Source organism: Orcinus orca, chromosome 9 (assembly GCF_937001465.1).
Source record: "Orcinus orca chromosome 9, mOrcOrc1.1, whole genome shotgun sequence".
Lineage (NCBI taxonomy): Eukaryota > Metazoa > Chordata > Mammalia > Artiodactyla > Delphinidae > Orcinus > Orcinus orca.
In genome coordinates this window covers 96382630-96397651 of record NC_064567.1, presented here as the reverse complement: position 1 = coordinate 96397651, position 15022 = coordinate 96382630, and the positions used below count along the sequence as shown (strand labels likewise).

The 15022-nt window shown below is 46.6% G+C and overlaps 2 protein-coding genes across 7 annotated transcripts in view; one reads left to right on the top strand and one right to left on the bottom strand.

Moving 5' to 3' along the window:
* LOC101277389 (unconventional myosin-Ig) overlaps positions 1-15022 on the top strand; it is a 275011-nt gene that overhangs the window by 149682 nt on the left and 110307 nt on the right. The window lies entirely within an intron of this gene.
* Positions 1-15022, bottom strand: part of OGDH (oxoglutarate dehydrogenase) — a 77069-nt gene that overhangs the window by 24557 nt on the left and 37490 nt on the right. For 5 of the 6 annotated variants that reach the window (XM_049714663.1, XM_004282984.3, XM_049714661.1 and 2 more), the window contains 5 exons: positions 7766-7881; positions 4465-4619; positions 4179-4325; positions 3564-3654; positions 3008-3187 (listed from right to left, as the gene is read on the bottom strand). In XM_049714663.1, the coding sequence (XP_049570620.1) occupies positions 3008-3187; positions 3564-3654; positions 4179-4325; positions 4465-4619; positions 7766-7881 (689 nt within the window). The remainder of the gene's footprint in view (positions 1-3007; positions 3188-3563; positions 3655-4178; positions 4326-4464; positions 4620-7765; positions 7882-15022) is intronic. The other variant, XM_033411312.2, reaches the window with a different exon arrangement.

Genomic DNA, 15022 nt, shown 5'->3' with positions numbered 1-15022 from the left:
TTCTAGGCTCTTTCAGCACAGAGCCAAAAACCAGATGCACAGGTTCACGTACACAGAGATTTCTAAATCTGTACACTGTACAACTATGATGCCTCCAATTCCAATCCTTTTTCTGGGCCTTCCTCCTTCCGCATTTATAAATATCTCCTACACCATGAGACACTGTTCCCACTGTCCTCAACACATTACCTGTTTGCTTGGTACAGCCCCACGGCCCTGCCACCCCTGCTCCTTGACGCCCTCTTGCTGTGTTTACTCAGCTCCTGTCACCTCCCTGGTCCGCAGCACCAGGAAGAGAAGGTCCACGTGCTCTTCAGGGACAAAAATCTAGATTTTTTTTTTTAGCAGAACCCCATGTGTCCTGCCCTGAGGGACACAGGGACGCTGTCTGGGACAGGTGGAGGTGGACACAAGTGTCGGGTCTGCACAGGGACCTCCTCAGAGGATTGCAGCCTTGCCAGGGCCCAAACGACCGAGGGACACGGTGCCTCTTCCTGCTCGCCAGGACGTGCGTTTCTCTGCAGAGCCTTCTCTGTACAACCTCGGCCTTCTGCCGTCGGGCACCTCAGGGTCAGCCTCCCCTCTCCTCACGCTGTTTCTCTTGATCTTCTGGAGAAGCTGTATTGTGCCCCTTGCTAGGCTGCACTCGGTCCCTTGTGTTCCTCAGCGCAGAGCTGCTTGCTAAAATCACACACCCTGGCGGCCCGATCTGGACCCAGGTAGGAGCGGGCCTCCGTCCGTGGCAGGCCACCCGCGGCACTAGGGAGCTGCTTTCCCACATGAATGCCCCAAGGGCCACATCAGCCCTGAGCCAAGCTGGGTCAGGCTCAGTCTTGCACCAGGTTATAGAACAACCTTGGACACATTTATAGAAATTACATAGTTTTTTTCTGAAACACTGAAGGTTATGTAACAAATACTCTAGCTCCCTGGATTCTGGGTTTAACAGAAATCAGATAATTGCCTGAGGGTTTGGGAAGAGTAGCCAGGAGAGCAGGTGTGAAGGACTGGTGGGGTCTGGACCCGCCCGCTGAGCACGGGCAAGGGTGGGCTCAGATAGAGGGGCGGGGGCAGGGGCCTGGAGGGATGGGCTGTCCATGCCAGGCAGGGCACTCCCATGGACAGGGCACTCCCTCAGACAAGTGCCTGGTGACCACACAGGGCTAATCAGCCTCTCCTGGCCTCACAGGATGGATTGCTGTGATCATCTGAAGCATGTTAGACACCCTCCACCACTTCTCCCTAGTTCTTTCATTCCTTTTCAGGATGTCTCCATCATTCTAAGCAAGCGATGCTGGAGTGGCTTTTCGTCTGTAATTTATGAACGTGGATGTCACAAAGTTTTCTGCAATCCTGTTCCCTTCCCTGGCCCCAAATGCCTGGGCAAGGGCCCCAGCCACAGACAGCGGAAATGCTGGAGGCACTGGTCACTGATGCTGGTTTCCTCCCTATCCGTCCCCGGCCACTGTGTCACTGGTGGTCTCGGGGGCTGCACAGGAAGCCACTTTCTACCCTCTTGGAGTTTCTGAGGCACCATCCAGGCCCCCAAGCTCAGCAAAGTAACTCTCATGTCCCGACACCCTCCCCATGGGCCACACTCTTTGTGGTGCAGGAACCACTTCCTGTTCCCAATGCCACCTCTGGTTGGGATCCCGTTACCCTCTAACCGTCCAAACACAGTACGAGTAGACTCACAGTGTTTTAAATTATAGAACCTAGTAGACTAATGCTTGGTTCCACCTCTAAAAAGTCTGACCCCTCTCCAGGGCATCCCTGGGCCAGGCTGCCCTGCCCAGCTCCTCCCTGCTCTGCCCACAGCACAACCCCACCTCCATCCTTGTCCTTCTTTCATCTCCAGAGAATGTCCTTTTCTTCCCGTCTACCTAAATCCTGCTGTTTCTTTAATTAAATATGACAACTACCTACTCTATCGATGAGAGGATTTGACTGCCTTTCATTCCACTTCCTTCCACACCCATATACCTCTTCTGAAGTTCTTTACCAGTGAACCTGCAGCTTTACATCAGGTTGTGTATGTTCTGTTAGCTTCCTCAAATATGACCCTATTTCTAGGAAGAACAAGAGATGCTCGAGAGCAGGGTGGTGATGCTGACTTTGAACATGCCCCAGAATGCACACGCAGACATTACAAAAACTTGATTTTTCTTATTGCTTGGCTCTGAGGTTATCATTAAGTAATAAGAACTGTACAATTTGTTACAGACAGACTCCTACTTTGAGGTTAAACAAGGACAAACAGTTAAAATCCACTGAGGATTTCTATACGTAAGTAGGCTGTCCAACCAACATTAAACATTCAGCGTCACACACCTGGAAAATGCCGGTACCAGGGCCCCCCGGAACTCGAGCTGTTCTCCATCTCTAAACGGTGCCACCCTGCTACAAACTCGAACACCTCTCCTCCCATCTGTATTTTTTTTTTTTTTTTTTTTGCGGTACGCGGGCCTCTCACTGCCGTGGCCTCTCCCGTTGCGGAGCACAGGCTCCGGATGCGCAGGCTCAGCGGCCATGGCTCACGGGCCCAGCCGCTCCGCGGCATGTGGGATCTTCCCGGACCGGGGCACGAACCCGTGTCCCCTGCATCGGCAGGCGGACTCCCAACCACCGCGCCACCAGGGAAGCCCCCCATCTGTCAGTTTTACAGTTCCTCCTTTAGGCTCACCCACATCTTTTCTTTAAGGCTCTCTCCTCCTGTTCAGTGACAAAGGCTCTTTATCCACCATGATACTGTACAAGACTAGCTTCTCCACAGGTGTGGTGACAATGAAAGCAATCTACTCCCCACCTAGCTCTGGTGGTCACAACTTGGAAGGAAGCATTATCTGTAACGGATTAATTTATTAATACTATGGCTACTCTTTCAAGATCCATTCAGAATATTTTGCTAAATTCCAGAAACATAAGGTCTGGGACGTGCCTGAGGCTGTGGGCCGGTCCTGGACCATCTGGCCTCAGGGCTGCCCCTGGCCAGCCCCCGTGGCCTTACCTTCTTTCCCTCGGTGTCCCCGCAGTAAAACTGCTCAGCTTTAGTCTTGCCCATCACCACGGGATCGGCAGCCTCCAGGTGGGAAGGGTTCGCCACCAGCGACAGGGTGATGTTCCTGTCGGTCACACGGTTGATCCGCCGGTGATACATGCCCAAGTGGTACTTCACGTCTCCAGAGCCCTGAAGGTACAAACAGTCAGTCTTCATCCTGGGCGTGGAGATGCTTACTCTTCACGACAGCCCTGTCCTGTGTTACTTCTCCTCCCAGAACCCCCATTCCTGGAAGGATGGAAAGCCTTTCCCCAGAATGGCTCTACCTAGGGCACAGGGAGAAGGTCCCTCAACCAGAGGCGCACATCCCAAACCCCAGCGGGGAGGACTGCGGGGGCTGCCAAGCCTCTGATCTCTCTTTTCTCTGGGAGGTCGGCCACCGGCCACCTCCTTTGTGAGTGGTATGGAGGATCCCAGGCCCAGGTGCTTCCGGAGAAACAAGTGGAACCAGGGTCTGGTGTGGGTCGGAGCTATGCTAGTTTCTAAAAGAAATCAGGTGTCTCACCTCATCAGCTGCCTCCAGCTTTGAGTCGAACTGACAGAAAATCTGCTCCAGCTCCTTCCTGATGACGTTTGCAAGCACGTTCAGCCGCCCTCTGGTACACAGAGGAGCGAGCAGGGCCTGAGCTGTGTTCCGGGCAGCAGGCAATGCTGTTCTAGCCCCTTCCTCCCCCGATGGACAGGCAGTGCCTCGGTTTGCAGCCCGAGAGGAGCTGAGAGCAGAGCTGATGGGACACTCAGCCTCTGCTTGCCCGGCACCCAGGGCCACGACGAGGTGGGAGGAAGAAAGGTAGAAAACGGAGAAACACTGCCGGCCTGCGGCGAACGCTCCACCCTCAGCCTCCGCTGCCGCCTCAAGCTGAGGTCTCCGCTCCACGTCACCGAGCAGCCTTCCCTCTAGGTTAACCTCCCTCAGTGGTGATCCCGACAAGGGCATGAGGCCAAGATGCCTGCCTAAAACCACTATGGCCTTGAGTGTGACAGTGGCTACTGAGGGAGGGGGATGCTGTGGCGATGGCTGTCCCAGGACAGGGGTGCAAGTGCGTTCCAGGCGAGCCAGCCTCCTTGCTTGCCTAGTGCCCCACCCCGTGCTCTGGATGCATGAAGGGCAGCCAGGTACCTGTGCGGCATCCCCATGATCACGTAGTCCACTCCGTTCTCACTTGACTTGTCAATGATGGTCTTGAGGGCAGGAATCAGCACCTCGCAGCCTTCGAGACCAAAGCGCTTCTCAGATGACCACTTCCGCTGCAGGAACTCCTCAAACCTAGACAGGAACCAAGCCACTCTGAAGAGCCAAGTCACCAGGGCCAACCTTGCTCTCGTGGGGCTGTGGTCACGCTCCAAACCCACCCACCCCTGTCAACAGGCTGTGCCACACTGACGGGACCAGTGCAGCCCCGTACCTGGTGGAGCGCACTAGCCGGGCCAGCAGGGTCCGCTTCTCCTCGTTGGTGAACTGCATGATCCCAGGCGTCTCGAATTTCTGCCGGATCCACTGGCACTGCTCCAGGTCATTGATGAACATGAACTCCACCCCAATGTGCTGGCAGTACGCCATCTGTTTTTCACACACACACACACGATCAAGGGGATGTCCCCACAGGCGTGTTGACTGCCCACTCAGCCAGAAGGCTGGCAGGAACAGGTGGCCTCCCTTTCAAATGCAACAGAGCCAGCTGTGATCTGGGGCACCAAGTTTGGGCCCACAACCTCCTCTCACTCCGAACCTGGCCATGAAATACTTCCTCCACAGAGTACAGAGCCCAATAGGCAGGGAGGGGACAGTGAGAACCACTAAGCCGAGACATGCTCCCCTCATGGCGGGAGGACAGGAGCACCAGCCCAGGGACGGGGAAGCTCCTGGGGAAGACAGGTTCTCTGACCTCAAGGTCAGACTGTGCCCACCACCCTGAGAAAGAAAGGCCCTGTGCTGCCGGTGGATATCACAGCTCAGTGGCCACTTAAGTTAGCAGGCTTTTATTTATTTATTTTTAAAATTTATTTATTTATTTATTTATGGCTGCGTTGGGTCTTCGTTGCTGTGTGTGGGCTTTCTCTAGTTGCGGCAAGCTGGGGCTACTCTTCGTTGCGGTGTGCGGGCTTCTCGTTGTGGTGGCTTCTCTTGTTGCGGAGCACGGGCTCTAGGCACGCGGGCTCCAGTAGTTGCGGCACGCAGCCTTCAGTAGTTGCGGCACGTGGGCTCAGTAGTTGTGGCTCATGGGCTCTAGAGCGCAGGCTCAGTAGTTGTGGTGCACAGGCTTAGCTGCTCCACGGCATGTGGGATCTTCCCGGACCAGGGCTCAAACCCATGTCCCCTGCATTGGCAGGAGGATTCTTAACCACTGCTTTTAGGAATTTAAAAAGCAATGCCCTGGTGTGAAAATAATTTTTTAAAATTAATTAATATATATATATTGGCCACGCTGCACATCTTGTGGGATCTCAGTTCCCTGACCAGGGATCAAACCCGGGCCACGGTAGTGATACCGCTGAATCCTAACCACTAGGCCACCAGGGAAATCCTGACAATAAGTTTTAGAGCCCACAAATGCCTTTCAACGTCTTCGCAGCAGTCATGCTGACCAAGCACTTAGAGGGCCGGGTTCTGCTTGGTGGTTCTGTCTGTGACCCCCTTTGGTTTTCACAACAGACATGGAAACTGGCTGGCACAGTGCAGGGTGAGGATGCACCTGGGATCCCAGTGGTGGGTCCAGATGTGACACCAGAGCAGGGGTGGGCACCTCTGCATGTTAATTCTATGATAATGAAACAAAGGGACATTTGCTTGAACTCAAAATAATGGCCAACCACAACGCGCTCGCTATCATCCTAGCCAAGAGGAGGAAAATCTTGCCTAGGGACAAAAAGAGGAAATGGAGCTGGGAAAGACCTTGGTGTTTAAGGTGTTTTCATTAACTCCAAAACTATATTTCCCTGAGGACACCTCATGTGATAAACTGGGAACTTTTAAACTGGATGCACAAGAAGCCCAGGGATGGGGGGTGCTGGCCTGCCTTCCCTGACTTCAGAGCCAGCGCGAGTCACCACTTCCACCGGAGTTGTACAGTGACAGTGCCCTGATCTACTGAGCCGCAGAAGAAAGTGTATTTCTACACAAACACATTTGAGAAAACATGGCCCAGCCACAGCGTCTGTTAACATGAACCTTGAACCTTCCTCCATCAGCTTAAAAAAGGGCGCATCTTCCCTGGGACCCAAGTCTGAGTTGTAAGCCTAGCAGAGAGGAGAGGAAGGGGTGGGGAGAGAGGGGAGGGGAAGGGGAGAGGGGAGGGGAGGGGAAGAGAATGAAGGAAGGGAAAGGGGGAGAGGAGAGGGAGGGAGGAAGTGGGGAGGGAAGAGGCGGGGAGGGGGAGGGGGCTCCCTCCTTTACCCATGGAGGCAGGAGAACACGCCCGTGCTCCTTATGCCTGATGGGCAGTATGTCCATTACTGAACAATTAAAGGCTCAAAGGAAATTATTAGGTCAAAAACAGTATGTCTCCATTATTATCAGCATGAATTTAGCTATTAACTTGGACACATAGTTACTGGGCCCCTGGATCATATTTTGTTTCTCCTGTCCTTGGCTCAATCCCCAGGAGAAAAGGGCAGGGAGTTTTAGGTGCCGATTCTTAGCTTCTCTCTCTAGTGAGACGTTAGGAAGCCAAGAAATTGCACTCGCTCTAAATATTCAAAGAGCTGCAAGTTGATTATTATGTCACAGGACCAAGAACATACTTAAGCTCTGTCAGCTCACACAGCCGCCCAGTGCACGCACATGTCACGTGTAAACATACCTAACCCACCATCATCGGGTGAGTGTACACAAATATCTGTAAACAACGAGAAGGGGTATTCCGAACTGGGACAAGTCAGAATGGTAGGCTCTCTTGGAAGAGCCCTGGACGTGGGGCCCTCTGGGGACAGGGCGTGCTATGGCTGGGACCCCTGGAGTCCAGGTCCAAGGGTCCACAACAGCCCAACTCCTGGATTCTGGCACTGGATGAAATGAGAGCCGTGCATGGCTCTCTGCCCCTTTCAAATGCTGGATCAGTACAACCTGGGGCTCGAGCAGTCGCTTGTAAACACAGCTGTGTATCCCTATCTCTGGGAGATTTGTAAAAATGCACATTTCCAGGCTCCAAAACCAGAGCTGACTCAGTTGGTCGTAGGTGGGCCAGGAATCTCCCCAGGTGTTCCTATTCAAGTTGGCTTGGGAATGACACCCTTTATTTACCTAATGCTTTAGGACACTTTTTTTTTTTTTTTTCCTGGTACGTGCGCCTCTCACTGTTGTGGCCTCTCCCATTGCGGAGCACAGGCTCCGGACTCGCAGGCCCAGTGGCCATGGCTCACGGGCCCAGCCGCTCCGTGGCATGTGGGATCCTCCCGGACCGGGGCACGAACCCGTGTCCCCTGCATCGGCAGGCAGACTCCCAACCACTGCGCCACCAGGGAAGCCCAGGACACATTTTTTAAAGTCGGAAGCAAAGTCTACATTTTGTTATGGTTGATTGTAAAAATAAAAAAACATGGAATTTCATCAACAAAATAGCAAAAAACAGAACAAAACAATTCCTCTTCCCTTACATTAAAAAAATATATAGGATCAAGAGAAAAACAACCTAGTCTGGAGGCCTCCTGCCAACACAAGTTTTTAGCAAGTTCACTGAAGTTTTCTGGAAACGACTTGTGTTTTCTTACCTCCAGGCGCCGGATGATCTCCCGCAGCGGAAGGGCCGACTCCTGTCCGCCGATGAACGTGGTGGTGGGCAGGTGGAAGACCTTGTCCAGGTCAGACTCGTCCAGGCCGTAGAACCCTACGGGGGTGAGGAGAGATGGGCACAGCCATACGGGGGCCACAGTTTAGGAAAAGGGGGAGGGACTCCCCAGGGGAGAGAAAAAAGAAGAACAAAATCATAAAAACCTCTGTTATGTATGAAAATAAATACTATATTACAGCCAGAAACACAAACTTTAGCAACAAACAGAAGCTGAGTATATTACTGGCATCACAGGTAAAGGAGAATAAATTCATATGATGCATATATTAGTCCAGTGCACCAATTATTCATAATTTAGAGAAAAATGTATTTCAAGGCCCCACAGACACAAAGCGATTTAGGTTTGAAAAGGCACTGGGTAAGTCAATCAGAAAGCAAATGAAAAACAGTTAAGGAGAGAATTCAAGTAGAAAATGAGGAACTGGACTAGACTAGGTCATATATGTCTTAATGGTGATGGCTTTTGTATGTGGTGAGTGGAAGCTAGGAGATTGAGAAGTGAGGGACAGTCACCAAGAAGCCCAGTGGCCTGCGGGAGAGCTGCCAGGCAGCAGGGCAGAGGCTTCCACAGCCACCTCTGATGAAGGACGGCGCCATCTCCTGGAAGACCTCCAACTGCACATAAAGACCCATCCTCCAGACAGCGCTCGTAAGTCACAGATCTGATTATCGCTCTCCCCAGTCCAATACCGACACGTATTTACTGACTAATTGCTAAGGAACCGACTATCACTGACTCATCACTGCTATTTGCTGAGCACCACGTGCAAGGTGCCTCCTCATCTGAAAGCATATTTCAAACTGACAAACACGTGATGGAGTGGAGGGGCTCTTTCCAGGGCATTATGCGCTTGTTTCATGTTGCAATAATTATCAAAGGGGAAGAGACTTGGAGGAAAACTGCCCAGTGACACTATAGGTTAGGCTCCCACCCACAAGATATTGGCTGGAGTGAGGCAAGGTGCAGTTCACAATCCCAGACGCCAGGATGAAATGTGAAACGAGCACCCAACAGTCTCTAACACCTGACTGTGCAAGATCAGACAGTCTCCGATTTCCTGGCCTAATTAAGTGTAAATAAGACAGAGGGCCCAGTAAGGGACCCAAGCAGTCGCTTGCAAACACAGCTGTGTATCCAAATCTCTAGGGAATTTGGGAGAGTTGTAAAAATGCACATTTCCAGGCTCCAATGCCAGGACTTGACTCAATTGGTCATGGATGGGCCATGAACATCCCTGGATGATCCTATTCAAGCTGGCTTGGGAACCACAGCTTTTATTTATCTAATGCTCTAGGACACTTTTTTTTTTTTAACTTTTAAAAGCAAATTCTATGTTTTTCAACCTTTTTTTGTTTTATTAAAACAAAAGCAACCTGGCTTTTTTTCACTTTGGGGTGGTGGTGGTGATGGTAGAGTGGCTTGGTTAAGCTATGCACCCGTTTCCTGCTGTTATTCTATCAAGAATGAGGATGGGCCATCACGTGGGCCTGATAAAGCATGGCTCTGGCCCTTCAAAGCCCAGCTCTCAGTGTTTATGGAGGAAAACCAGAGTTATTTGGGGGACACTTTTCCTAGCTCATGGGAACACTCAGCAGTGGGGGCTAAGGGAACCGGGGTATCCAAAGAGTGCACACTCTGTTGGGAACAGTTTGAACATTTTGATTGTGGAGTTAACCAACGACCTGTGTGTCCCAGAGGAGAACGTGGGCTTGTCGTGACCTTTCAGCATGAAGAGCCCTTGGCCTCACCACATGTGTGATTCTTCATTTCCATCACCGTGAACTGATCATTCTTGGGCTCTACTACTGAACTTCAAAACTGCTGGCCTTGCTTCTGAGTTCTTCAGTCATTTGACAACTTAAATCTATAGACGTCTGGGAAGGTAGTATAGACATATGCCTACCTATTCCCCCACCAAGTGCAACTAAAAACCCCAGATATCATATATAAAACAAATGTAAGATGACGCCAAAGGGTGGAGAAAAAAGCCAACCAGCCAAGGAGGTCCCTAGGTTTCCTTTTGGGCTCCCATATCCCAGACTTGGAGCAAAGAATGTGGAAACTTCTACAGGTGTAGACAGAAAAAGCCCCAACAAAAGCTGCTCTCTTTAAAGGACAGGAGAAAGGCAGTCTCGCAGGACAGAAAACTTTTAGACTGTAACTGCTCTGTTCCACCCAAACATACGGAACACACTGCAGCCCCATCAACACCCTTGTCAGGCTGCAGTGCACTCTGACCTCTGACCCCACCCAAAGGTTTCAAAGAAGGCCCAAGAAGAAGCCCAAACTTTCATTCCCTCTGGGAGGTAATGCACTAGCCCACTCCCCTACCCTAATGTCAACAGAGACTTTGGGGCCCAGAATGTCCATCTCCACCGGGGAGTAACTAGGTGGGCCCCTCCCTACCAGAGCAGTGTTCAGAGGAGCCTTGCTATAACAAAGATTTCAACAAGATCCCATCTCATAATACCCAAAATGTCCTGGTTTCAATATTAAAAAAAAAAAGAAAAATCACTTATAACAAGAACCAGGAATATGTCAGATTGAACGAGAAAAGATAATCAATAGACACTAAGATGTTAGAATTATCTAAGATTCTCAAGAAGCCATTATCAAATGATTTCAGTGAGCGATTAAAACGTGAGAGAGACATGAAAAAAAAAATTAAGTCTCAGCAAAGACACAGAAAGTCTCTGCAAAAAATTAAGATACAAAGAAGCACCAAATGGGAAATTTTGAAACTGCAAAATATAATAACCCAAATTAAAACTTAGTAAACGGGCTCAATGGCATTATCAGAGGACAGAGGATCAGTGAACTTAAAGGGAGAACAACAGAAATCAACCAACCTGAAGAATACAGAGAAAACAGATTGGGGGGGAAAAAAACGGAAGAAAGTCCTAGGGACGTGTGATGCTGTAACAAAAGATTTCACAGTTGTGTTGATGAATCCCAGAAGGAGAAGAGAAAGCGGGAGGCTGAAAACTTCCCAAATATGGCAGAAGACTTACTCCACAGACTCAAGAAACTCAGTGAACTCACAAAATAAAGCCAAAGAAATCCATGTCAAAATATGTTACAATTAAACTTCTGAATTTAAAGACAAAAAATCTTGAAAGCAGCCAGAATATAGTGACACTCTGCCTAGAGGGCAAAACAACTCAAATAACAGTGGATTTCTCAACAGAGGACAAAACAACAGAGGACAAAATAATAGAGGATTTCTCAAAAGAAGCCATGGAGACCAGAAGGAAGTAGCACCACACTTACCAAGAGCTGAAAGAAAAGAACTGTTTCCCCAGAATCCTATATACAGTGATAATATCCTATAGGAATGAAGGAGAAATCAAAACATTTTCAGATGAAGAGAACTAAGAGAATCTGTCATCCTAAATGAATGGCTAAAAGAAGTTGTAAACAGAAAGGAAATGATACCAGAAGGAATCAGACAGGAGGAAGGAAGAAAGAACATGGAACTAAATAATACAGGTAAATAAAAGACTTTCCTTCTCCTCGTGGGTCTTCTAAATTATGTTTGATGATTGAAGCAAAATTTGTAATATTATCTGATGCAGTTCTAAACATATGTAGAGGAAATGTTTAAGATAACTATATATTTTACATGGAGAGAAGGAAGGGATGTAACGGGAGGTAAGTACACTTCACTTGAACTGGTAAAATGATGACACCATTAGATTGTGATAAGTTATGTAGTGATATAACACCTAAACAGCCACTAAAAAGGCTAAAAACCACTAAAAACACAAAGAGAGATGATCAAAAAGACTATATATAAATAAAAATGGAATTTTAAAGTATAGGTTTAAAAACCTAGAGGAAGTCAGGAAAAAGAAAGCAGAGAAATGAATAGGGCCAAACAAAATGAAGGATAAAATGGTAGATTTAAGCCCTAACATATCAATAGTTACATTAAATACAAATGGTCTAAATATACTACTCAAATGACAGAGATTGACGGAGTGGATTAAAAAAACAGGACTCAACTATATGCTTGACTTCAAATACAGTGATTTAGGCAGACTGAAAGTAAAAGGATGGAAGAAGATATGTCATGTAAAACATGTCCAACAAAAGCAGGAGTAGCTATATTATCATCAGATAAAGTATATATTAGAGCAAAGAAAATTACTAGAGACAGAGAGGGACATTGTATGATAAAAAGATCAATCCACCCAGAAGACATAGCAATTCTAAATGTGCGTGCACCAAACAACAGAGATGCAAAATATGTGAAAAAAAACCCACCAAAACTGAGGACTGAAAAGAAAAATAGACAAACCCACAGTTCGTCTGGAGGCTTCAAAGCCCTTCACTCAATAATCGACAAAAAAGGAGATAGAAAGTTGCCAAAGATATAGAAAGACTCTATAACTGACAGGATCTAATGGACATTTATAGAACACTTCACCAAACAACAGCAGAGTATGCATTCTTTCCAAACGTCCATGGAACAAATGTCAATTCAGACAATATAGTGGGCCATAAAAACACCTCAACAAATTTAGCAGAACTGAGGGACTTCCCTGGTGGTCCAGTGGTTAAGCATCTGCCTTCCAATTCAGGGGATGTGGGTTCGATCCCTGGTCGCGGAACTAGGATCCCACATGCCATGGGGCAACTAAGGCTGTGCGTCGCAACTAGAGAGAAGCCAGTGCGATGCAACTGGAGAAGCCCACGCGCTGTAACAAAAGATCCCGCGTGCTGCGACTAAGGCTCGACGAAGCCAAAAACAAAAAAATTTAGCAGAACTGAAATTATATGGAGTACATTCTCCAACAACAATGGAATCAAACTAGAAATCATTAAGAGAAATATAAAAGGAAAATCTCCAAATTCTTGGAAACTAAACAACACCCTCTAAATAATCCATGAGTCAAAGAAGAAATATTAAGGGGTATCAGAAAGTACACTGAACTGAATGGAAACGAAAATACAGTATGTCAAAGTTTGTAGGACAGCTAAAGCAGTTCTGACAGGGAAATTTATAGCAGTAAATGCAAACATTAGAGAAGAGGAAAAGGCTCTAATCAGTAATCTATAAGATCTTACCACAAGAACCTAGAAAAAGAAGGAAAAAAAAAACAATACAAAGAAAGCAGAAGTAAGGAAATAAAGATAAGAACAGAAATCAATGAAATTGAAAACAGCAAAACAGAAAAATCAATGAAACAGCTGGTTCTTTGGAAAGATCAGTAACATTGACAAACTTCTAAAAGGACTAACAGAAAAAGAGAAGACACAAATTACCAGTATCAGGAATAAAAGGGGATATCAATACAGACCCTGCAGATATCAAAAAGATACTAAGGGAATACTATGAACAACATACACTTGACAACTCAGATGTAAACAAACCATTCCTAGAACAACACAAACTGCTGTTACCCACCCACTATGAAAGAGATAATCTGAATAGCTCTAACTTTTAAAGAAATCGAATTCATAAATAAAAAGCTTCTGAAAAAGAAATCCAAACCCATATGGTTTTGCTGGGGAATTCTACTGGATGTTTAAAGAAGAATTAACACCAACTCTACACAGTCTCTTTCAGGAATTAGAGTAGGAAGAAAACTTCTCAGCTTATTTTACAAAGCTAGAATTACCCTGATACCAAGAGCAGACAAAGACAGTCAGAAAAAAAAATTACAGACCAATATTCCCTACGAATACAGATACAAATACATATATATATAGATGCAGCAATATGCACAAAGAATTATATACCATGACCAACTGAGGTTTATTCCAGCAGTACATGTAAGTTGGGTTCAATACTTGAAAATCAATCGATGTAATCCACCATTGATCAGGAACAAAGCAAGGATGTTCATTCTTATGCCTCTTAGTCAACATGGTACTGGAAGGTCCAACCAGGGCAATTGGGCAAGAAAAGGAAATAAAAGGCAAACAGATTGGAAACGAAGAAATAATTGTTCCTATTTTCAAGTGAGATGATTGTCTACCCCCAAAATTCTAAAGAATCTACTAAAAAAAAAAAAGTCCTAGAATAACTGAGCTCAGCAAGGTCACAGGACACAACATAAAAACAATCAATTGTACTTCAAGATATTAGTAATGAATAGATAGACACTAAACTTTTTTTAAAAACAGGAAGTACTGACATGTAAATCTAACAAAACATGTACAGAATTTGTATGCTGAAAACTACAAAAAGCTGATGAAAGAAATCAAAGATCTAAATAAGTGAGACATACTATGTTCATGGATTGAAGGGCAACATAGTAAAGATGTCAATTCTCCTTAAATTCATCTATAGGTTTAACACAATTTCTACCAAAATGTCAGCAAGAGTTTTTGTAAATGTAGACAAGCTTATTCTAAAATTTACATGGAAAGAGACAGGCCCTAGAACAGCCAAGGCAATTCTGGAAAAGGAGAATAAAGTTCAGCAGCTACAGTAATCAAGACAGTGTGGTACTGGTGGAGAGACACACCTATTAAAAGAATAGAGAACCCAGAAACAGACCCACTGAATAAGTCCAACTGATTTTTGATAAAAGTGTGTAAAAGCAATTCAATGATAAGAAAGACAAACTTTTCAGTTAATGGTGCTGGAGTGATTGACATCCACAGGCCAAAAATAAACAAACCTTGATCTAAACTTTATATCCCATACAGAAATGAACTCAAAATGGATCACAGAGTTAAATGTTAAATGCAAAACTATAAAACCTTTAGAAAAATACAGGAGAAAATCTTCAGGATCTAGAGCTAAGAAAAGAGTTCTTAAACTTGATACCAAAAACATGATCCATAAAAGGGAAAATTGATACACTGGACTATAGAGTTTAAAACTTTTGCTCTGTAAAAGACCCTATTAGCCGAAGAACAGAAGAAACAACACAAAGGTCCTTCAGTGAGTAAATGGTTAAAACAATTCTGGGACACCTATGGCACGGAATGCTACTCAGCAATTAAGAAGGAAAAAATCAGTGTTAGAAAAGCATGCTGACTGAAAAATGCCAATTCCAAAATGTTACATATTGTGATTTGTAAAACATTCTTGAAATGACAAAATTATAGAAATGGAGAACAGAACAGTGGTTGCCAGGGGTCAAACATGGGGGTGGGGTAGAAGGGGAGTAAGTGTGGCTACAGAGGGGCAGCAGGAATGACCGCTGGAGTGATGTAGAC